The sequence below is a fragment of the Terrapene carolina genome, unplaced genomic scaffold (genome assembly GCF_002925995.2).
Source record: "Terrapene carolina triunguis isolate 2854851 unplaced genomic scaffold, T_m_triunguis-2.0 Scaffold58, whole genome shotgun sequence".
In the NCBI taxonomy this organism is placed as follows: domain Eukaryota; kingdom Metazoa; phylum Chordata; order Testudines; family Emydidae; genus Terrapene; species Terrapene triunguis.
Genome location: NW_020664409.1, coordinates 41308812 through 41333912, shown reverse-complemented (window position 1 = coordinate 41333912; position 25101 = coordinate 41308812). Strand labels below are relative to the sequence as shown.

The window sequence follows — 25101 nt, the reverse complement described above, 5'->3', positions numbered from 1 at the left end:
TTGTTAAAGTGCTCTTTCAAAGCCTCCCTTACCTGTATAACTCTGTGCTGAGCTCTTCTAGTAGCTCTTGTGTCTGGCTGGTCAAACTTAGCAGACAGCTGCTCCACCTCCACCTTTCACCCTGGTGGCAACTTTCCCCCTTTGATTCAGAGATACACCTCTACCCCCATATAACGCGACCCGATATAACACGAATTCGGATATAGCGTGGTAAAGCAGTGCTCCAGGTGGGCGGGGCTGCGCACTCCGGTGGATCAAAGCAAGTTCGATATAATGCGATTTCACCTATAACGCGGTAAGATTTTTTTGGCTCCCGAGGACAGCGTTATATCGAGGTAGAGATGTATTATACCGGACACAACAGGCAGCTATAAAAATTGTGAGGTTTTCTTCATTCAAAGCACATTCAACTGTCATTCTTCACCTGCTGAACTGCTCGTTGAATCTTTTCTTGGTGTTGTGGAGGCAGCCAGCGTATGGCTTCATGAACCAGGATCACTGTTGGCATTTCAACAATGCCCATCATAATCTGCCAGTTGGAAATGAAAGCCCCTGTTTGTAGCTTTCTAAACAGTTGTGTATTCTTAGAGATGTGAACATCATGCACCTTCCCTGACCAGCAAACTTTGAAATTGGTAAATTGTCCCTGGTGGTCCACTATGCTTGCATAACCATAGAAAAGTAGCCCTTTCTGTTGATGTACTTTGTGGCAAGATGCTAAAATAGAGATATGCATGCTGTCTTATCGCCCCACCTCAGTTCAGTAACCCCTGTGCAGGCTCCACGCATCAGTCAGAGATGGTAGACAGCGAGGGCCGTGTGAGTTCTTGGAATTTTTAAAAAGGTGCAAAAATTATGAGATAGAGATGATGTTATGGGATGGAGATAATTGCAAGCTGACCCATGCTCCCAGTCACCCCTGCATGACTGGTTTCTGCCCCTCTATGCATTGTCAAAGCTTCCCAAAAAACAGTGCGTTTGATGGTGGTAGGTTGCACACTGGCGTACATACCCATGGTGCGCCACACTGTGTATTGACACACAGATTCCTGCTGACCCAAGGAGCCAACTATGCACGCACACAAGCGGTATACCAAGTGTGGCGGCTTTATGGAAACATAACTTGTGTCGACCAAAGTTTGTAGTGTAGACATATCCATAGCCTGAGAATGACCACATTTTTTAAAACCCTGGAGTTACACAGAGTGATTTGATTAGCAACATAGAGTGATTTGATTAGCAGCACAGACTAAACATCCAGACTAGAATATCATTCGAGGGCTCCAAACCAGTTTTCAAAATTCTGTTTTTTGATCCCAATCTTTTTCTCTAAATTCTTCTATATATTTAAATGGAGATTTGCAGCATGTACTATCTATTCATCAGTGTTTCCTTCAGATGCTTCATGTAAAATCTGTTTTATTCCATTCTGTATCACTGAAATATTTAAGAACTAAAATCACCATGAAAAACCAAATTCTATAGTATTTCAAAAGTGTCTCACATCAGGAAATGAACGAAGTAGTGTGGTATAACTTTTAAACTATTTATCTATATCTAGAGTTAGCCATTGTTTTTCTCCACTTTTAGGAGAAAATGAACAATTTTTAAAAGGAGAGAATTAAAAAATAAAAACAACGTTGTTTGTTTTAACATGAAGAAAGTAAGATTTTGATTGTTTTTTAAAATATATAATTGTTGCTGCTTCTCCAAGTGATTGCCCATATGGATTCCACTGTTCATGTGCATCTGCCCTATGCATGTGAGATCGCATTCTTTTGGTCTCGTGTGTCTGTTGGGGCCAAACCTGTGCCCTTCGAATTCTTGTGCTCCTTATTTGAGGGCATAAAGGGAGGAGTGGCCCAACTGTCCCTCAGTCCTTTCTTACTGCCCGTGGCAGTGAGATGAAACTCCTGCAGTGTCTGCCTGCTTCTTCGGGCACTGATAGTATTCGAGTTAGTTATTAGTATTATTAATTAGCTAGTTGTTAGTACTATATGTTAGTCTTTTTGTTATTTGGTACAAAAAACCCACACTTTTTTAGTCAGCTGATTAGCTTTTAGGCTAAACCGCTCCTTGTATATAGCAGAAGTGGAATCGCTTGTGTTCAAAAGCTACTCATCATGAGAAGTTTCAATGCTGTTTAATGATGGGCATTGCAGATATCACTTGTATAGGAGAGGTATGTATTCCTGAGTGATGATCCATATGTTGTTCCTTCTCTAAGCAGACTCAAAAAGCTAGAGAGGCTGTCCTAAAATTGTTCTTCCTGGAGCAACCTCTGCAAGCCTCTGAGGACACTGAAAGAAAAGGATGTGGCTAGACCTAAGTTCTCCAGTCAGTTTCTTCCCATGAACACCCCAGTGAGCTGAGAACCCACCCCGAGCTCCCGTGCTATGTCAGTGAAGTGGCCCCAGTCATCCACCAACACTCCGGTGTCAATGATCTTAGGAGAGGGCTAGGAAGGAGCATTGCTCCAGAGATGCTAAGGCATACACCTCCCTTTCTGATGCCTATCCAGTTGAGAAACAAGAGTCAGAGGTGTCTGATTCATCTTGGACTCAGCAGTTGAAGGGCCACTAATGGCCTGACAAAAGTCCTTTTGATGCCTTGGTACCAACTCTTAAGAGAGAGCGACCAGTACCCACCAAACCTGTGGACTATGTTTCTCTTAGTACCAGCCCTTCAGGACCCATGCTGTCAGTGCCTGGCACTATGGAACTAGCCACCTCAGAATCGTGTTCTTTAGTGCTCAGCATACGAGTGTTTTTGGTAGCCAGGGCTTATGCAATACTGAGTGATTTAACTGTGGGGCCAGTAATAGTGTCACCTCTCCTTGAGAGGTTGAAGATGTTGATAGCTAAACCATCTGTTATCAAATTGTTGGTACAGCAGACAACAAAGGAGGTATCTCTGCTACTACCTGGTTAGGGAGGAGGATCTAACAGGGCAAGGGCACTCCTGACAGGAAGGGCCCACTTTAGAGGAAGTGACTCCCTGATGTGTGCAGACAGGGATGAGGAGTACATTGCTTATACACCCTCTGCATCCCCACCTTTGGTTAGATCTCTCTCCTTAAAAAGGCAGTATAGACCAACCCAACATGTCAGCCAGTGCAGCCTTTGCTTCTGGAAAGGCAGTAGAGAGAAGGTGATGAGGAGCAATATCTGCAAAAAGAAGAACAAATTGTCCCTGTTGCAATGTCCTCGTCCTTCCCCAATGACACAGTAGCCTTCCTCAGTTGATGCCTTCAAGGCATTCCTGGCCTCAAAGCCTTCCTCAGTTGATGACTTCAGGCATTCAGGACCGTGTGAAGCATATGGCAGAAATTCTGCATATACTGGTGGAAGTGGTGCAGGAGACACCTCACAACTCCTGATATCATGCATCCTTTCATGTCTGGCAAGCTTGCCACGCTGATAAATGAGGAATTGTTGGAACCTGCAAAAGACCTGTGGTACAATGGTAACTTCTATACTGGACATATCCAAATGAGTTGAGAGGAGATATCAAGCATCTTCCAAGGGATTTGAGTATTTTTATTCCCACCTAGTACCAGGATTGCTTGTAGTAGTTGCTGTCCAAGAGCGGTTGAAGAAGCAGGGGCCTCCCAAATCTACCTCCAGGAAAAAATACCTGAAGAAACTCATTTTATTTTGATACACAGTCTACTCATCTGACAGCATCCAAATGTATGTGGCGAACTACCATGATATCTGAATTGGGTCAACCTACCACAGGAGCATTGAGAGGAACTAAAAACCATAATGACTGAGGGACAACTTATGAGCCCACATTTCCCTTCCAGTTGTGCTGGACATGCCTAGCACAGTGGCTTCTACTACATCCACATCTGTGGTAATGAGATCTTCCTGGCTTCAGGGAGATCCAAACCACAATTGAGGACATTTCCTTTTGAGGATTCCAGGGTGATTCTTCATTCTGTGGGCCTCTGCGTTCCAGCCCCAAGAAGGGCAGAAGGGCTTTCATCAGGCAGCATCCCTCTGCCCAGTCCTATTATCAGCTTCACAAGACCTCAGCGGTGCTGAGACAGAAAGCTGAGGCTCTGTAGCTGATGACCCACTGTCTCTTCCTCCACTGTTGCCCAATCTGCATCTTCCTCCAGGCAGCAGGTTTGATTCTGGTGTTGAAAGCTTGACAGAACCTCTCAAAGATCCCTTGCCTTTAACATTTTTTAGTTTTGGGAAGCCTTGACAGCAACGGGTAGTCTGTCCAATTTTAGTCCCATCCCATTCCCTACCTTCCTTGCCTATTCCAAGACTAAAGTGCGGCTCTCTACCTTCAAGAAGCCTATTTTCACGTATCCGTTCATCCTGCCCATAGGAAATACCTCAGATTCCTAGCAGAACCCTTTCACTATCATTATAAGGTCCTGCCTTTTGGTTTTTCCATAGCACCAAGGGTATTCACCAAGTGATTAGAAGTCATTGTGACTCATTTAAGGAGACAGGTCTACCCATATCTCGACGACTGGCTCATTGGAGGAAGATCACTTCAGCAGGTCATCAACTTGATTCAAGTGACTTAAAGCTCTTTGCCACACGTGGTCCTCAGAGTCAGAGAAAAATTCACACTTGCTCTGAGTCAAAGCATAAAGTTCATAGGAGCTGTTAAATTCCAGATCAATGAGAGTTTATTTTCCATAAGAAAGATTCCAAACTATAGTGAACCTTATCAACCAACTTCAACTCCACCCAAAGACATGAGTAAGACTATGTCTCAGATTTATGGGACACATGGCCTCATGCACCTGTATGTGATGCAGTTTGCCAGTATTCATCTGTGCTCCATACAAGGGTGGTTGAAATCAAAGTACCTACCCAGCAGGCACCATGTGGACATGGTGGCCACTGTCCCACCAGAAGGCCTCTTCTCATTTAAACTGGTGGAAAGACCCTCTTCAGGTGTGCAATGGAGTACCCTTCTCTGTATTTCTGTCAGCCAAGAAGCTGGTGACAGATGCCTCCACTTATGGGTGGATCATTTAGGTCACTTTCAGACTGAGGACAAGTGGTCCCCTCGTCAAGGTTGTCTGCATATAAATGTCCTGGAACTCTGAGAAGTCTATTTGGCATGTAAAACATTTCTGTCTTTACTCTTGGGATCCACAAGCCAGGTACTGATAGAAACACCACAGCTATGCAGTATATCAGCAGACAGGGAGGAACGAGGTCACCTTCACTCTGTCAAGAGGCCATTTAGCTATGGCCTTGGTGTATTCATTACCAGATCATGTTGCTGGCCTACTATCTTCAAAGCATTCAGAAGTTACTAGCAGATCACCTGAACAAACAGTTCTCAGACAGCTATGAGTGATTGACCAAAGAGCCAGTATTGCACAGCCATCTTTTGCAAGTGGAGATACCAATCAATAGACCTATTTGCCACAGGTCAGAACAAAAACTAAGTGTTCTGCTCTAGAGGGGGATTCAGTCCAATCTCTGCAGATGCCGTTCTCATTCCCAGGACACTGGGATTGATGTATGCCTTCTCCCCAAATTCCCATTATACCAAGGGTCCTGAGGAAACAGAGGCAAGCTGTTAGGTCAATGATCATGATAACTCTGGCATTGGCCAAGCAGTTCTGGTATTTGGATATGGTGAACTTCTCAATGCAGCCCCTGGTCATTTTGCCTGCTCTGCCTGACATAGTCTCACAGAACAACAGACAGATTCATTGTTACGTTTGCCAGCCTGGTTGCTGAATGTCTGACATCCACCAAAAGATGATGTTCAGCTGAAATTTCAAAACATTCTGCTCCGAAATAGGAAAGCTACAATTTGAGTGACTTTTATAAAAGTAAATGAAAGAGGTTTTCTTTTGGGGCCTGTCAGCACACCAACTGACATGCCCAATCACTTAAAGAAGAAAAAGTGGCTACTTATGTTACATTAACTGTGGCTCTTTGAGATGTGTTGTCCAAAAGGATTTTATAATGGTGCCTCTTTCCCTGCTATTGTGGAATCCTACTCTGGATTCTGTATTGGTGAAGGAACTGTGAGGACACCTACGGTGCAGACACGACCCCAGTGGATAATGCTGACCAAAAGAATCTGATCTTGCATGCATGAACTGTATGTGCCCCAAGAATTAAATTGATGTGTACAACACATGTCAAGGAACTGCAGTTACTGTAAAGTAACTAACTGTTCTTTTTCCATTTTTGGTATTTAATTTTTGTGTAGTTCTCTTGTTGCAAATATTGTTTTTTATTAACTTTTACATATGTTTTCCAGGTAGAGGATTTAAACAATAAAACATTGGCTCAAGAAAATGAGAACAAAAGTTTATTAGATGCTTGTTCTGAAGTGATTAAAGTGATGGAAGATTTAGTAAGTTTTTTTTATTGTTTTCATGAATTATAAGTGAAAGTCTTTGTACATTGTGTTAACTTTAAATGATCTTCAAACCTACTCTGTCTTAATGTTTCTTAGAAAACTAGCTGGGAATCTGAACATTTGACTATGAAACAAACGCTCCTCAATACCCTTCAAGCAGTGGATGAATTGGAACGTGAAAATAAAGAACTTGAGAGAGAAAATGAAGAATATGTGCAAAAATCCAGAGAAAGGTAATTCAAACTCTGTAAAATACCTGCAATATAAACAGAAAAGTCAAAGATCTGGAGGAAAATAAGAAGCAGCATTTTAAATGAGCATCGGTCAATTGTTTCCATTTTAAGTCTTTCTGAATTAATATTTCAATAATTTTACATCACATCAGGTTGAAATCTTATACTTAAATTGTTGGTGTTCTGTAATCCTATTCTCACGCCCCCACCCTCCCACACAAACAAACAAACAACAGTCACACACATGGGTTCTAGAGTTTGGCAATTTGAAAAACAAAAAATATAAATATTCTTATATTATCTCTAGATTAAAAGCACCTTCATTCCCAATTATACTTTAAAACTTTCTTCTGTGAATATGCAGAAGGTCAGCGACTGCACGGGAGGGACCTGTCTCCTAGAAAAAGGGTGAAGAAGGAGTCAGAGAACACTTCTTTTTGAGGCTCCCTTTGTAGGAGAAGTGGTAGCTCTCTCCCAGAAAAAGGGTGAAGAAGAGAGCTACTACTTCTCCCCCAAAGGGAGCCTCGAAAAATAAGTTCTCCAACTCTTTCCACATCGTCAATATTGACCATGCTGCAGCTAAGTACCTACGAGTCATCAGGATCTTCCATTACCGCTAAAGCCCAATAACCTAAGCAGGCAGGCGCACAGAAGGATAGCAGAGACAAGACTACCCCTTCTACCACGTCACTGACTGAGGCAGCTAAACACTTGGTACCAAGCACCTCCACAGCACCTCAGCTTACAGCGCCATCTTCTGGCTCTCTGGTGCATAATGCTGAGACAGCGGTACCTAAGTCTACTTTACCTCCTTCGGTACAGACATCCTCAGCACCAATCCTCCCGGCACCGCAACAATTCTGGTACCACAACAATTACCGCCGATGCCATTTTCAGTACCGGGATCTCTTGGAATGCATCAGTTTCTCCGACATAAGGACTTAGTAGTTTGTGCAGCACCGGAATCACCTCTTCTCGGTAGTGATATAGCATCGGCACATTCAGCACTATTACACATGCCAACAAACATATCTGCCTCTCCTTTTTCTAGTGAGGAGGAGGACAATGAGGAAGAAGATGTTTATTCTTCACACCACTCTTCACCCATCTAGGGAATCATCAGACCAGATCTACAAAAACAGCCAGGACATTGTTGCAGGGCTGGCACCCAGAGGTGGTGTGGACATCCATGGATGCCACCACAATGCCATTCCTACCACAGTGGCCATATTGGGACCTATGGATGGTATATAGGCAACATTATTCCAAGCCTCCGAGCACCTCAAGGGAAAGACAGAGACGTTCTCCATCAGTGTCAGAGATGGGATCCCGTGAGTTCCCCGAGGAGACTTTTTGAGGAAATAGAGGAGGCTGTAGAGCAGGAGGTCACTCCTGCAACTAACACCTCCTCCTCTCCAGACAAGACCATCATGCCTCCGCCACCTACAACAGGAGATGATTTTAAACAATTTCAGGAGCTGTTTAAATGAATCGCAGACACTCTCCAAATCCCTCTGGAAGAAGTTGCTGAGTCCCAACACAAGTTGTTGGACATATTACACACATCCTCCTCCTCCTCCAGAATTGCCTTTCCCATAAATGAGGCATTCATGGATCCCGCCAACACCATCTGGCAGACCCCCACAATAATCCTCCCAATTTGTAAAAGGGCCGATAAGAAGTATTACATCCCATCAAAGGGTCTAGAATTTCTATTTTCACACCCCCAGCCAAACTCATTGGTGATAAAGACGGTCAATGAATGGGGCAGACAACACCATTCGAGGACCACCCTGTATGATAAAGAAAGGAAAAGATTGGATCTTTTTGGTGATAAGGCCTATTCGTCAGTGACATTGCAGTTCAGAATAGCCAACTATGAAGCTTTGATGGCGAAATAGACTCTCACAAATTACTCCAAACTTTCTGAATGTATTAACTTCATTCCTGAAGACAAAAGGGAGCAATTTAGGTCAGTCATCTCCTGGCAAGAATAGCTCTGCAGGCATCCTTAGACTCAGCAGACACGGTGGTGCAAGATCCATCACAACTGCCATAGTGATGCGACATGCCTCCCCTTTGAAGGTCCAAAATTATTTGCAGGTAAGACCAAGTCCCTGCATACATTGAAAGACTCTAGAGTGACTCTTTGGTCTTTAGACATGTACAGACCTGCACAGAAACAAAAACAAGGCAGATATTATCCATCACAGTGCTCAAGACCAGCACCTTACATACAGTCAGAGAGGCAGTATGATACCCAGAGATGGAGGCGAAGACCGACATAGGCCACTCGAATCTCAAACTTCTACATCGCGACAGTGTGGATCAAAACATCAAATTTGAGGGTTTGGTTGAAGTCCCAAGAGACCTCCCCCAATTCCAGTTGCTGAAATCACTTTCTAACAGCCATCCCTTTACAGGTCATTTGACACCATTCTACCCAGCATGGCAAATTATTGCTTTCGACAAATGGGTGCTGGAAATTGTCACCACCGGTTATTCCATGCAGTTCACCTCCATTCCCCCCACCTACCCGTCCTTCTTCAGGGACCCCTCTCACAAGCACCTTCTGAGACAGGAAGTAGACCATTTCCTACAATCGGGTCTTTCACTGAGCTCACTCAGAGGACACCTTGCAGCTAGCACAACCTTCCACCATAAAGTGGATGGGTTTTCAGTCTTTACCCATCCATTTACAAAACAATTCTTACGAGGTGTCTGGAGCCTCTGTTCTGAACTCAGAGTCCCAATGCATCCATGGGATCTTAATTTAATACTTCATTCTCTTACCAGACTTATGTTTGAAACCTGGGCTACATGTTCACTATTACACCTTCCAATGAAAGTAGCCTTCCTTGTTGCCATCACATCCGCAAGACACGTAGGAGAACTTGGGGCCCTCATGGCATACCCCCCCCATACATGATCTTTTTCAAGAACAAGATCACTCTAAGACCACATCCTAAATTTCTACCTAAAATACCCTCTTTGTTCCACCTCAACCAACCCATCCATCTTCCCACATTCTTCCCTAAAACCCGTAAGAACAGGCAAGAAGCGGCACTCCATATTCTAGATGTCAGAAGGGCACTAGTCATTAATCTCGAATGGACTAAACCGTTCAGCAAGGCACCAAAACTATTTATCTTGAATACAGAGAGATCTAAAGGAGAAGCTATATCTAAGCAAAGACTTTGAAAATGGATTTCAGAGTGCATTCATCTCTGCTGCCGCCAGCATGAACTGTAACCCCCCACAACAGGTCGCTCTCCACATCAGTATCCTTCCTTAATAATGTGCCTGTGGCAGGGTGGACTAGGTCCGGAGGCCCCCTGCTGGAGGCCACGTGGCCCTGCATCACCATGCCCCAGAATAGAGCAGAGAGAAGTCCTCCAGACAGCCTAGAGTGGCTGCAGAGGAGCAGCCAATCAGAAGGGCTGATGGAGCAGCCAGTCTGGGGCCAGAAGGGCCCTATATAAGACAAGCAGCAGAGCAGAGAAGTTCAGTTGCTGTATGGAGCTCAAGGAGTGAAGACCGGGTGACTGTCTGGCTGAAAGAGCAGCAGTACCGCGGACAGCTCACTGTGGAGAGCTCACCACAGACAGGACTGAAGCCCTGAGAAGGCTGCTGAAGACCGGGTGTCTGGCTGGCGGGAAGAGCAGCAGGACCAGTGGAAGGTCAGTGCGGGCAGGGGGACTGAGCACAGAACCTGGCCAGGCCAGCGACGGTACCAAGATGGGCCCCACTGGTCTGGTTGAAGACTGAGCCCAGGGAGGCCTGCTGAAACACCACCAGCTGTGGGTACTGAGATGGGCCTCATCTGGGTGGTTCAAGAAGGCAGTGCTTCTGGGAGAAGCCTTAGAGCTAGGGCCCCATACCAGGGCCAAGATAAGAACTTGGACTGTATATCCCGGAAGGGGGGAAAGTGTATGCGTCTCGGTCGGAGGGATGAGTTGCTGAAGACTTGCCAAGAGAACCATCAGCCGGGGTGGAGGGGAGTGCTCACGAGAGGCGCGTGCCACCCCGGTATAAGAATTAAAACCAAAAGCAGGCTCACACCCAACCAACCAAAGGGGGCTGCCTGTGAGAGGCAGGTGCTGCCCCCAAAAAGACTGTAATTGCAGATATATCAGCCAGAGAAAAGCGGGCGCTCGCGAGAGGTGGGTGCTAACCCTGTTACAGTGCCTATTACAGACACATGTAAAGTAACCACTTGGGCATCAGATCACACATTCATTCAGCACTATGCAATCAAGCAAGACTCGACATCAGACACTTTATTAAGACTCATGGCCCTATCATCGATCACAGATCCAACTCCATAGCCCCTTCTTTCCACTGAGGGACACTTCTCTACAGTCACCTGAAGTGGAGCACCCACAGGAACATCACTCGAAGAAGAAGAGAAGGTTACTCACCGTGTGCAGTAACTGAGGTTCTTCAAGATGTGTGTCCTGGTGGGTGCTCCACTGCCCACTGTCCTCCCCTCTATTTCAGAGTTCTCTCAAGATCCTCTGCAGTAGAGAAGGAACTGAGCGGGGTTGGCCACACAGCACTAGTTAATCACCGCTACAGGTGCGAGACTGGGAGAGCTCATGGGCAGCCCAACTGGGTATTGCTATTGAAATTCTCCGACTAGAGGTGTAGGGGTGCACAATCACCTGAAGTGGAGCACCCACAGGGGGACACATCTTGAAGAACCTCAGTTACTACACAAGGTGAGTAACCTTCTCTTTCTTAGTGATTTCAAATATACTTTAAATGCTGTTATATATAACATTATTCCTAATGCATTTATAAAAATAAAATGTATTTTAAGACTATTAAAACACTTTAGCATTATTGATCATGTTGCAGTTTTGCAAATTATTACTCTCACCTTGTATGAGTAATTTTTTATGGGTTGCTAAAATATCGTTAGTTTTCTTTTCTCTATTATCAGAACATCATGGAAAGCGGTGAGTAGATTTTGTGGCTGAGCTGATATATTTTCATGACAAATTCATAAGGCTGTCTGAATTCATACTTTATTGATACATAATAAGCCTTCTTTACATTAAATAATTTTTAAATGTTTAGTTTAAGTGCTGTAAATTGAAGGTCAGTGGAAACTGGTGCAAATTACTGGCTTTGAAGCATACAGTTGGGTCTTTGATCAGGCCTGATGTTTGAAGTCTGAGTGATTAATCCCTCCCTCTCAGCAAAGGCATGGAGCTAAGCAGCAAAATTTAGACCCAGATTTTTAAAGGTATGCAGGTGTTGCGCTCAGCATTGTAACACCTATCTGATTTAGGAGCCTATATATCATTTTCAAAAGAGATTTAGGCACTTAGGAGCTGAAAGGATTTAGGCTCCTAAATGCTTAAATAATTTGTGAAAATTAAACTTAGGCTCCTCAATCAGCTAGGTGTTGCAATGCTGAGTGCAGCAATGCCTAAATAGCTTTAAAGATCTGGGCTTTAGTGTTTAAGTCAGTTGCCAGGTGAACAGGAGCGGCAAACAAGTTTCAGATGGAGTGAGAGGATTTTTTTCTAGGTATAGTTCTACTTTCAATACTGTGATGGCCAGTTATGGAACAGTGGTTGAGACTTGCAATAGATTTGTCATGTTCTTTCCTGCTGGAAACCAGAAGGAATTTCCTCTGTATTAAATGTGAGCTGGTGGCTTTGCTGGAAGAAAAGATTATGGTCTGGAAGGACAAGTACATTCACTATGGCACATCAGAGTTGTTAGACAATCTGATTTAGGAAACATCACTCCCACAGATTCAAGAAAGGAAGGAACTGGCCACCAAGGCTCCTGAGAGAGTGGGAACTAGAGAGGAGTCTTGGCAGTTTTTAACCACCAGAGGCAAGAGGACTAGGTGGCATTCTACATTGTTTAAAATAAAAGAGGATGGGAAGACTGTGACCACCAAACTGGAGAGAACCAGGAGGAATTCCATACAGCTAGAAGTATCCAATCATTATCATGTTCTTAGCATGGAAACTGCAGAAAATATATCTGAAGTTCCAGCTTGTCGAATTGAAGAGAAAGCTGTATGGAACATACCTGTGTGTGGCTGTTCAGCCCAACATGCAAGATAAGCATGCCCACAAAGAGATCTCCAGCTGTCCAAGGAAGACAGACAGTTCTTGCTGTGGATTTTATATTAAAAAGAATGAAGAAAGAATATTCTCCAAGGAGCAGGTAGACAATAGGATAATGTGCTTATCTTCCTGGAGCCAAGAATGAGACATCATTCTAAGATTAGAGAGGCTTTTGATGTTGATGGGCAAGAATACACTGGTGATGGTGCATATTGGCACTAATGACTTCAGGGAGCTTGAAAGGATGTTGAAGGCGAAAAATGTCCACATAATCTTCTCAGCGATTTTTCCTGAACTGTGAGCAAAGGAAGACAAAAACCAGAAGTTTCTGGAACTGAACCACTGGCTAGGTACTGTGGTTCTTCGAGATGTGCTGTCCACACATATTCCATGGCCCGGCCTCCTTCCCTGCTACTGTGGTGTCTTATAACATCTGGAATCTGTATTGATGAAGGAACTGAGTGTGGTTGGGCTTGGTCCACCCTTTATGCCCTTGCTACAGGTCATGAGTAGACTTGGTGCATACATGTCTCCAACAATCACTATGGGCCCAAAAATTCTGATCTCAAATTTGTGGGGCGCATGATCACCAAGAGTGGAATATGAATGGACAACACATGAAGAACCACACTTACTGTAAGGTAAGTTACTGTTTCTTGTTTTTAGCTCTAGTAAAGTCTGTATTTATGGAGCCTATTATTGAGAGTGTCAGTCTTGCCTCTAATTGTACTAGGGGTATGGTCACTTCTGGGCTGAGTCAGAAGTTTGTAGATTTAAACATGCAGAGCTACAGTATGTTCCTCTATAGGGTATATACAGTATCTTTCTTAGGCCTGGTCTACACTACAGGGTTAGATCGAATTTAGCCGTGTTAGGTCGATTTAAAAATGAATGCGTCCACAAAACCAACTCCGTTCCGTCGACCTGAAGGGCTCTTAAAATCGACTCCTCCCTGGCGAGAGGAATAGTGCTAAAATTGACTTTGCTGGGTCGAATTTGGGGTAGTGCGGACGCAAATTGACAATATTGGCCTCCGGGAGCTATCCCAGAATGCTCCATTGTGACTGCTCTGGACAGCGCTTTGAACTCCGATGCACTAGCCAGGTACACCGGAAAAGCCCCGGGAACTTTTGAATTTCATTTCCTGTTTGGTCAGCGTGGCGAACTCAGCAGCACAGGTGACCATGCAGTCCCCCCAGAATCATAGAGCATAGAATGTTTCTACGCTCCCCCTATCATCTCCATCCCTGAGGTTATCGCAGATCAGACGGTGAAAAAAATGCACTCGTGATGACATGATTTCCGAGCTCATGCAGTCCTCCCGCATTGATAGGGCACAGCTTAATGCATGGAGGCATTCAGTGGCAGAGGCCAGGAAAGAATTAAGTGAGTGCGAAGAGCGGAGGCAGGATGCGATGCTGAGGCTAATGGAGGAGCAAACGGACATGATGAAGCATCTGTTGGGGGAGCAAACGGACATGATCAAGCATCTGTTGGAGCTGCAGGAAAGCCAACAAGAGCACAGACCCCCCGCTGCATCCACTGTATAACCGCCTCCCCTCCTCCCCATGTTCCATAGCCTCCTCACCCAGATGCCCAAGAATGCGGGGCGGGAGGCTCTGGGCACCCAGCCACTCCACTGCAGAAGATGGCCCAAGCAGCAGAAGGCTGTCATTCAAACAGTTTGATTTTTAGTGTGGCTACAATAAGCAATGTGGCCTTGTCCTTCCCTCCTCCCCCACCCCACCTGTGCTACCTTGTCCGTTATCTCATTTTAAAAAATTAATAAAGAAAGAATGCATGGTTTCAAAACAATAGTTTCAAAGTCGGGAGGGTGGTTGGCTTACAGGGAATTAAAATCAACAAAGGGGGCGGGTTTGCAGAAAGGAGAAACACACACAACTGTCACACCGAAGCCTGGCCAGTCATGAAACAGGTTTTCAAAGCCTCTCTGATGCGCAGCGCACCTTGCTATGCTCTTCTAATTGCCCTGGTGTCTGGCGCGAAACGATTGTCTGCCGTTGCTTTCACGGAGGGAGGGGCGACTAACGACATGTACCCAAAACCACCCTTGACAATGTATTTGCCCCATCAGGCATTGGGAGCTTAACCCAGAATTCCAATGGGCGATGGAGACTGCGGGAACTGTGGGATAGCTACCCACGGTGCACCACTCCATACGTTGATGCTAGCCACGGTAGTGAGGATGCACTCCACCGAATTAATGCGCTTAGTGTGGACATGCGCAATCGACTGTACAAAATTGATTTCTAAAAATCGACTTCTATAAAATCGACCTAATTTCATAGTGTAGACATACCCTTAGATGACAGAGGTTTGACGTTTTGGTTCAACTGATGCTGCCTTTGGTTGCTCAGTGAAAGGTTCCTCATTAATCCCACTTTTCTGTTAAAAGCAGCTAAAAAGTGTTAAGTTATACCAATATAGACCATATTTCATTAGTCAAAGGAAAATAAAATGTTGACATGTCCATCGTATTCCTTTGATTTGATTGGTTCTGGTCTATGCTACTGGGTCTGATTTAGTCTAACTAATAGTCTTTCAGGTTCACTTTAACTAAATTTGTTCCTTGTTAATGTTTTTTCTTGCACACTGTATATAAGTGATCTCTAATGGCTCTGTCACCAAGGATTGCTGAAGGAGGGAAAGCCATAGGGAAGTGGATCCATCAGCTGTATGACTGCTTTATGTCAATGGTGTGGTGCTAAGTAGCCTGTGTGTGGCCCAAGATTTGGTCCATTATCATGAAGCAGCTGAGTTAAGGTTGTGTGGGCAACCTTAACTTTGGCATTTGTTGACTTGAGTACTTTATTATGCAACTTTCTTTTAATGTAGTTTTTTGCTTATCTATATTACAGATGTAGATTTTATTGTTTTCTGGATATCTGTAGTATGAATATATGACTTCCTGAAATCAATAGACTATCTGGGCATACAAGGTACAGTATATTTTGCAGCAAAATGGAAGTATGCATTTGGAAGATGTATTTGGTATATCCAGCATCAACTAAGTGGTTAATAAAATACTGACTTTAGTTTGTAAGTAAAATTTTAAAATGTTTTAGTTTTACTTATTCAACAGTGATTTTTTTTCTTTTAATTTTCTACTTTTGCAAGCATGCATCTCTTGTAAGATAATTCTAAGGTTTTGTTTTATTTTAACAGTTCAAGAAGAAAAATAACGTATCAGTCAGAACTGCAGATTATGTGCAAAAACACCCGTAAAATTGAAGAGCAAATAAGAAAAGTGAATAAAGAGCTATATAATATTGAAATGGCTTATGGTGAAGGAAAAATAAAACTGGAAGAATTAGAAGAAAAAATAATTAGAGAAAAAATCCGGTACAAGGTTGTATATGATATTATTTTATTTAAATTATTTTTAAGATGTGGAAAAATTGGATAGAAGAGAATGCTATTTGTAACATAGTCCTGATTTAATTAATTTCTTCAGATGTGTCCTTATTATAAGCAGAGTTGGCAGCAATTCCTATAGTAAAGTTTGACTAACACTTTTCATTCAAGACCATTTTTCAGTTGCTTATAACTTTTCAGACTTTAACTTTATGGGCTGAAATGTTCCATGCCATGCGGCTGCCTCTGTCTGGAGTTTTCTGCAAAGTTTCAGCAAGGGTGGTACATCTGTTACCGGGAATGGGGTTAGGGAAAAATGCCATTGTTTTGCCAATGTTAAAATCATACAACGATTTCACTGAGAAATTCTAGAACCTCCATCCTTTGGATTAGGGATTTGACATTTGCAAGGAGGTTGCTCTGGCCTTTTGCTGTTCCTGTGAAAATCCACCCACATTTGGCTGAATTACAAGCCACTGAAAATGCCATTTGCACATTTTTTCGAGGCTGACAGTAAAAGTCTCCAAGCATGCTCCACCCCCAAAGAGCTCAGTGCGAATAACAAGGGGCACACTCCACTCCTGCAGAACTCACTGTGTACTCTAGTATGGGGCATCATAGGGTGCTCCAGCTCTGGAGCACCCACGGAGAAAAATTAGCATGTGCTCAGCACCCACCAGGAACCAAGCTGCCCCCTCCCCTCCCTCGCCCCCTGCCCCTCTCCCCCCACTGGCGGCCCCGCTGATCACTCCTTCCCTTCTCTCTCAGCGCCTCCCGAGTCCCACCCGCCATGCATAGCTGTTTCACGGCGTGCAGGTTGGCTTCGGGAGGGAGGGGGAGGAGTGGGACGTGGTACGCTCGGGAGAGGGGGCGGGAAGAGGTGGGGTAGAGGGGAGGGGGGTCGAGCAGAGTGGATGTTGCTGTGGCACCAGGCACAGAAGTGAGAGCAGTGAGACTCTTATGTTTTCAGTGCTCTGCTGGCACCTAGACAACATAAAGGACATTGATATAGCCTGACTGGAATGCAGACAGATGAGTAGCAAAATGGGAGGGAGGGACAAATACAGACTGTCACAGGATTACAAAGCTAGGTGTGGGGATAGGAACAGAGGGGGAACAGGACAGGATGCTGGGAGGGGAAGGGACAGGAACAGAATGGGGAAAGAACATGGTGGACAGAAACAGATGGATACAAGGGCAGAAAATGTCAGGCTGGAGGGGACAGGAGCAGAAGGGTCTAACCACTAGAAAACACTTCTGTCCAGAGCTCAGAGCAGAATTCAGGATTCCTGAGTTTCAACCTTTATGCTGTCAGCATATATTATTGAAACATGCTGGCAAGGTTGTGTCTTATCCTCCTTTTAGTGATTGGTCCACAGAGAGGATATCATAGGCCCATATCTCTGTCTACACCCTTCCTCGAGGTGATCTTCCCAAACAGGGTTTCAAGTACCATCTTTCTGCCAATGACTCCCAAGTCTCTGTCTCCACTTCTGAATTGTCTTCCTCTATTCAACCCTGTATTTCAATGTGATTGTGTAACCATCTCCTCCAGGATATTTTACAGTTCATTAAAATTTAACATAGTTACAGCTGAATTTCTCAGTTTTCATCTCACCTTTTTCTACTTCCCTCCCTTTTTCTGTCACTATTGACAAACATTGCTATCCTTGTCACACAGGCACACAACTAGGTGTCATTTTGACTCACTCTTGCCATACATATGCAAACTGTTCCAAATCTTGCTGCTGCTGCTTCCATAATATTTCTAAGATTCTCTCTTTTCTCTATGATGTAGCTAAAACTCTTACTCTTGTTGTTGTTGTTTGTATATGTATATATGTGTACATACTAGATATTAAATTTATTGCCAGACAGTTCTCAGAAACAGATAATGTCCTTTCTCAACTGCAGTGACTGAACTAACCATTAAGGATAAGTTGGTCATGCATTATTATAGTTACCCACGTGTGACTAGTGTAAGATGCAACAAGTACTTGTCCCGTCTAATCTTTGTTTCAGTTTATCATGTACGGAGGTGTAATTATATTTCCTGAATTAGGACAATATCCACTTTCTTAAGAAATGAGAGAAGATTCTTACATTTTATGGAATGAATAATGTCTTTAATAGTGCATGTACAGAATATTAAAGAATGCAGAAGCGCTAAGTTGTGAGGATGTACTTTGCTTAATGTTTTGTTCTGAAGAAATTTGTGACTAAATAGTCTTTTCTGCATTTAATGTTACTTCCTAGGAGATCCTCTGCCAATAAATTATTGGCATTCCGGCTGTTGTCAGCTGAGTAATTAAATGAAACTTCCAAATTTAACAATATACTTAAACAAATTAAAACCATATACAATATACCGCTGAAGAAAAAGTAAATAGACTGATTGTTCTCTATTTACTTGTGGCAATTTAACTAAGGTGCAGTTATTTAAAATTATCACAAAGCAAATATTCTCAACTATACAATAATACTCTTATTCCCAGCTGATTTAAAACAATAAAACAACAGATAGCACTCTCCCACCCCCCAATACTCTTATATTTCTAGGAAAGCTGTTAAAGCTCTATAAAACTTGCTTATTGTATTTAACATTAAATGTAATCTTTGCAAAATCTGAATTATGTCATTTGAACCTTGTGAATTGGTTGTCGTTAGTTAGTAAGGGAAGCTGTGCCCTTGACAAAGAGTTGGAACTCATAATTGGCAAGGGGGGGGTAGGACCTGCTGCCACTGCCTAGCCCCAGGCTGTCCCTTTGCAACCCCAGTACCTGGTTTAGGCCCCGCACAAGGCCCTGCAGCCTGGGGGGTTGTCAGGCTGGAGCTCCCCAGTCCCTCTTGCCTTTCCCCCAGCTCTGCCCTACCTCAGCTCCCAGCTCAGCTCCCAGGCAACTAGGTCCTTCCCTTTCAAAAGCTAGAGAGGGAGTCTCCTAAGCTCTGGGCTCACTGGCCTTTTATACGGCCAGCTGCAACCTGATTGGGGCGTGGCCCCAGATGTGGCTGCCTTCCCCATCAGCCTAGCCGCTTCCCATAGACCCAGCCCTCTCCCAGGGCTGGCTTTAACCCTTTCCAGGCTGGAGCGGGTGATCACCCCGCTACAGGTGACCATATTTCCCAAAGAGAAAACGGGACACCCCCAGCCGCTTGCCCAAGCTGCATCCTCCCCCCCGTTGTTGCCGGTCGCTGGACTCCTGTGGGGGCCCCACATGCTGGAACGCTGCTCCCCCCAAGTCCTGCCTCCCCCCTTCAAGGGGCTGGCATCTTGCTCACCCCCTCCACACCGCATCCCCCTTTTTTGACAAAAGTGGGTATTTGTTGTGTTTGCTGTTGCCAACTGATCAAGTCAGCAAGAGCAAATAGGACAAATGCCTCCTTTTGGAGAAAAAGTCGAGACAGGGCTTAAAAAAGGGACTGTTGCGGCCAAAACAGGACATATGGTACCCTAATTCAGGCCAGTTCTCTGGACCATCCGTTTTCTGTGATTCACTTCGTGTGCAACCTCCTACAGTCTCTGGCACTGATAATTAACTGGGAGAAATCTTCTCTAAGATATATATCATAGAATCATAGGACCGGAAGGGACCTCAAGAGGTCATCTAATCCAGTCCCCTGCACTCATGGCAGGACTAAGTATTATCTAGATCATCCCTGACAAGTGTTTGTCTAACCTGCTCTGAAAAATCTCCAATGATGGAGATTCCACAGCCTCCCTAGGCAATTTATTCCAGTGCTTAACCAGCCTGACAGGAAGTTTTTCCTAATGTCCAACCTAAATCTCCCTTGCTGCAATTTAAGCCCATTGCTTCAGAGGTTAAGAAGAACAATTTTCTCCCTCCTCCCTGTATCAACCTTTTATGTACTTGAAAACTGTTATGTCCCCTCTCAGTCTTCTCTTTTCCAGACTAAACAAACCCAATTTTTTCAATCTTCCCTCATAGGTCATGTTTTCTAGACCTTAAATCATTTTTGTTGCCCTTCTCTGGACTTTCTCCAATTTGTCCACATCTTTCCTGAAATGTGGCACCCAGAACTGGACACAATACTCCAGTTGAGGCCTAATCAGCGCAGAGTATCGCAGAAGAATTAATTCTTGTGTCTTGCTTACAACACTCCTGCTAATACATACCAGAATGATGTTTGCTTTTTTTGCAACAGTGTTAGCTTGTGGTCCACTATGACCCCCCCCAGACCTCTTTCCACAGTACTCCTTCCTAGGCAGTCATTTCCCATTTTGTATGTGTGCAACTGATTGATCCTTCCTAAGTGGAGTACTTTGCATTTGTCCTTATTGCATTTCATCCTATTTACTTCAGACCATTTCTCCAGTTTGTCCAGATCATTTTGAATTATAATCCTATCCTCCAAAGCACTTGCAACCCCTCCCAGCTTGGTATCATCCACAAACTTTATTAGTGTACTCTCTATGCCATTATCTAAATCATTGATGAAGATATTGAACGGAACCGGACCCAAAACTAATCCCTGAGGGACCCCACTTGTTATGCCCTTCTAGCATAACTGTGAACCACTGATAACTACTCTCTTGGAACGGTTATGTAGGATCACTTTTATCTGAGCAGTTCTAGACTGCTTTCAAGCCAAGGTGTTTCTCCCAGAGGAGATATTCCAAAAGATGTGAGATTTCTTGATAACCCACAGTAAAAAAAAAAAAATAGTAAAAACCTTGCAGTTTTTCTTAAACTGATGTCCATATAGACCTTTATCACATCTTTCGCTTTGACTGTGAATAGGGTGACCAGACAGCAAGTGTGAAAAATAGGGACAGGGGGTGGGGGGAATAGGAGCCTATACAAGAAAAAGACCCAAAAATCGGGACTGTCCCTATAAAATCGGAACATCTGGTCACCCTAACTGTGAATGAGACCCTTATAACAATGGGTAGTGTCTGATGGCACACCTAACATCTACAAAGAAAGATAACTGTATCTCCCCAGCAACCCATCAGTAGGAGAACAGAGACAAAATTTGCTCTTCCCTCCCCTACTATTGCCACCATCACATTGCCTCCTATTTGGGCTGGGGTATACGCTCTCAGGACCTCAGAGTACATGCCTTGCTCTTGATAGTCCAGACTCCATATCAGTATATTGGAGCTCCCGGTAAGTGTGGTGTGCCTTCAAGGCCTTCCACCTTCTTTGCAATATGGTAGGTGCTCACAGAGAATACTGCAACTATGTTCTACATCAAAAAGCAAGGTGGAGTATGCTTCCAGATCTTAGTAATGGAAGCAAGAAAACTGGCTCTGGTGCATTCAATATCACATCCACCCAGTAGTCACACACCTAGCAGGGGAGGCAAATGTACAAGCAGATTAGCTCAGCAGAAAGTTTCAGGTTCAACAGACAGGTCCCTGAAATAAACCATAACCGTGGCACTTTTTCACAGGTGTGACCAACCACTGATTGACCTTTTTGCCTTAAGACAGTACACAAAGTGTCACTTGTATTATGCTAGGGGAATCCTCCATTGGGTTGATCTGCTGGGTTTGTCTGTTTTGTGTTGGGGGATGAGAGTAAAGCCATCTTTATGGGCTAGAGAATTGGATCCCTCGGTCCATAAGTCTATCATGTCTTAAGAAACATTTAATGCATTAGGTTGTGCTAACATATTTTAAAAAATCAAGTTATTGCATTATATATTTTTTGAAATACATAGCACCATTAAAATCCTGATTATTAATAGCCATACTCTGTTGGTCTTGTTTTTGCATTGGACTGTAATGGACCCTGACTCTCAAAAAGTAATAGTTCTGTGAAAGAGACTCTACCAATGAATTAAGACTTTGTAGCTGTATCTATGTCTGTCCAAACACATAAAATATGATTTTTTCTTATACATTTTTGATAGTCGTGCAATTTTTGTATAGTGAAAGTTAGAAATACAATCAAGTAATGAATATAATATTTTAAATTCTGTATGCAGAATATTAAAAAAGTTGACAACTATATTTTAGTTCTGTGATTTGCCATTATTATTAGCAAATATAAGGAAAGATGTGCATATTAATCTCTTGTAAAAGGAAATGGGCAAGATATGTATGCATTTATTACTCATATTTATCAACCTCAAATACAAGTCCACACACATCCATAAAATTACCAGAAATGATAGTTATATGCTTTTCCTATTGAAACTTCATGTACAACATTATTGTCAAGATAAAGCAATTACAGCTAATTTACTAAAAAATTATATAATTTAATAACATTTCCTCTTTAAAAATGTATCATAACATAAAAAATTAGATTCCAAAATCAAGATAAAAATAATTCATTTAAAACGCTAATGCATGATGCAGAATTACGTTTTTGTGTTGTGATGAAATATGTATTATTTATACTTGATAACTTTAAAAAAAGTTTTTAAAAATACATCAAAAATAGTTAGGTTGCAAAGACAAGTACTTGAAAATTAGGAAATCCCAATTTTTTGGTTGCCCAGGCAATCTTAATTTTCTCTGCTGTGTGTGTGCAGTCTGCATGCTGAATAATGCGGGATCCTGTGGGGGGAAAAAAGAGTATGAAATCACACAATTAAAGACTGTATGTTACTGCATGTCCATAAGGGAATAGAAATAAGATTGCATAGGCAATTATAAATCTGGCATTTCCTAATTTTCAAGTGCTTGACTTTGCAGCTGAAAGAACTTTCTTTTAATGTATTTTTATATGTAATTTTCTAAAAAAAAATTAAAAGGAAAAAGGAAAAACAAATTCTGTTGTATCCACCTGCAACAACTCTCCCCGATACATCTTCAGCATAGTTTAAACACTGAACCTTCAGTGTCGTAGCACAGACTCTGACCACTTGAACTCCAGGACTAACTACGTTATTTGGTAGCAGGAGAAATCTGTTCTCTCAGAAGTGAAGATGGGCCACTGACGCTATGTGCTGTGTCTACTGAGCTGTTGGGTGAGCCCTGTCTGGCTCTCTCTCTTACCCTTCGGAGGTAGGGGAGTTTCTGCCCCATGTGGCTCCCCAAAGGGGTGGATGGGATGCAGGGACCATGTGCCAACTTCAGGGTGTTCGGTTAATAGGGAGCCTGGCCTGAAACCCTAGGGCAGTGGTTTTCAAACTGCTTTCTGCTTCCGGGGTGCAGCACAGCCCGCGGTGCCAGGACAGGCAGGAAGCCTGCCTTAACACCCCCGCTGCGCCGCTGACTGGGAGCCGCCTGAGGTAAGCCCATACCCCAATCCCCTGCCCCAGCCCTGAGTCCCCCCCAAACCCAGAGCCCCCTCCTGCACCCCAAATCCCTCATCCCCTTCCCCACTCCAGAGCCTGCATCCCCAAGCCAGAGCCCAGACCCTCTCCTGCTCCCCAATGCCCTGCCCCAGCCCTGAGCCCCCCCAACCTGGAGCCTCCTCCTGCACCCCAAACCCCTCATCCCAGGCCCCACCCCAGAGCCTGCACCCCCAGGCCAGAGCCCTGACCCCCTCCTGCACTCTGAGCCCCCCCAAACCCAGAGCCCCCTCCTGCACCCCAAACCCCTCATCCCTTGCCCCACCCCAGAGCCTGCACCCCCAGCCCAGAGCTCTGACCCCCTCTTGCACCCCAGCCCTGAGCCCCCCCCAAAACCCAGAGCCCCCTCCTGCATCCCAAACCCCTCATCCCTGGCCCCACCCCGCAGCCCTCCCCCCACACCCCAACACTCTGCCCCAGTCCTGAGTCCCTCCTACACCCCAAAACCTTCATCCCCAGCTCCATTGGTTCGAGGGCATCAACAATTTTCTTCAATTGGGTCGCCAGAAAAAAAGTTTGTAAGCCACTGCCCTAGGGGTATGTTTACACTACAATTAAAAACTGCCAGCTGACTTGGGCAAAGGGGCTGTTTAATTGTGGTATAGACATTCAGGCTCGGGCTGGAGCCTGAGCCCTGGGACCTTCCCTTTCACGGAGTCCCAGAGCATTTTAATTGCAGTGTAGACTAATGCAGTTCAATGTGTGGTGGTGGTGCTGCTGCTGCAGTGGTAGCCAGAATGTTTATTTTCAGTTATTGTTTTGGGATGCTGCCAAAATTTTCCCAACGAATGCATGCAAGAAAAGGGAAATGGCAATTTTAAACAATTTATAACTCAGTTAAAACCTGGATTGAATTTCCTGGGACAAAGAAAAGGAACTTCTCTAGCATGATGGCTTTCTCCTTGCAGAACTTCTGAAGCATACTGCAAACAGTAGAGGTGCTAGAGCTTCTGGGGGGAAAACAGTAATAAGAATCTTTTATGGCCTTAATTATTCATTTATTTTGCTTTTAAGTGCTTGAGTTTTGTAAATTATATAAGTAAATATACTGTTGTCACATAGCAATCTTAACTGGCTTTTGAAATGATTTTATTTTTAGTGTTGGAATTGTCTCCCGAGGACAAATTATTTTAGGACTGTCTACCAAAAGACTAGTGCTGTATATAACAATAATATTTTCTTCTTCGAGTAGAGGCAGGTGTATTCCCAGGGCCAGCTCCAGGCACCAGCCGAGCAAGCTCGTGCTTGGGGCGGCAGATTCTAAGGGGCAGCATTCCGTCCAATCCTAGGGTGGCACGGCCGCCCTTTTTTTTTTTTTGGTTCGACACTTTTTTTTGGTTTGCCACTCTGGCCACCCTGCGCCCTGGCTTTTTTGTTTTTTGTTTTGTTTCACCGATGACTTTCAGTGCGCCACTGTAGGGGGCGGCGGCACGGAGGAGGGGAGCGCCCTGCTGGGAGCAGGCTGCACGCTCCGTCTGCCCCAGCCAGTGCCAGGTCTGCAGCAAGCCCGGCAGCCCGCGTCCTTCCCTCCCCACCGACCAATGACTTTCAATTCACCTGCAGGCGGGAGAGGCACGGAGCCCTCCCGGCAGGCGGCACTGCGGGAGGGGCTGAGTGGAGAGTCCCCCGGCTGAAGGAAACCCTGGCCGCCCCCCTTCTCTCTCTCCCCCCCGCTAGCCGGGGTGCACACTCCGCTGCCCAGGGCATGTCTGCAGCGCAGGGAGTCCCGCTAGCCAGAGTGCAGCCGCCACCCGCCCAGAGGCGCGCCAGTG

At 44.3% G+C, this 25101-nt stretch overlaps 1 protein-coding gene across 1 annotated transcript in view; it reads left to right on the top strand.

Moving 5' to 3' along the window:
- CCDC178 (coiled-coil domain containing 178) overlaps nt 1–25101 on the top strand; it is a 302851-nt gene that overhangs the window by 54209 nt on the left and 223541 nt on the right. Inside the window, exons 8-10 of the mRNA XM_026647335.2 lie at nt 6259–6354; nt 6457–6593; nt 15872–16055. Coding sequence (XP_026503120.1) covers nt 6259–6354; nt 6457–6593; nt 15872–16055 — 417 coding nt within the window. The remainder of the gene's footprint in view (nt 1–6258; nt 6355–6456; nt 6594–15871; nt 16056–25101) is intronic.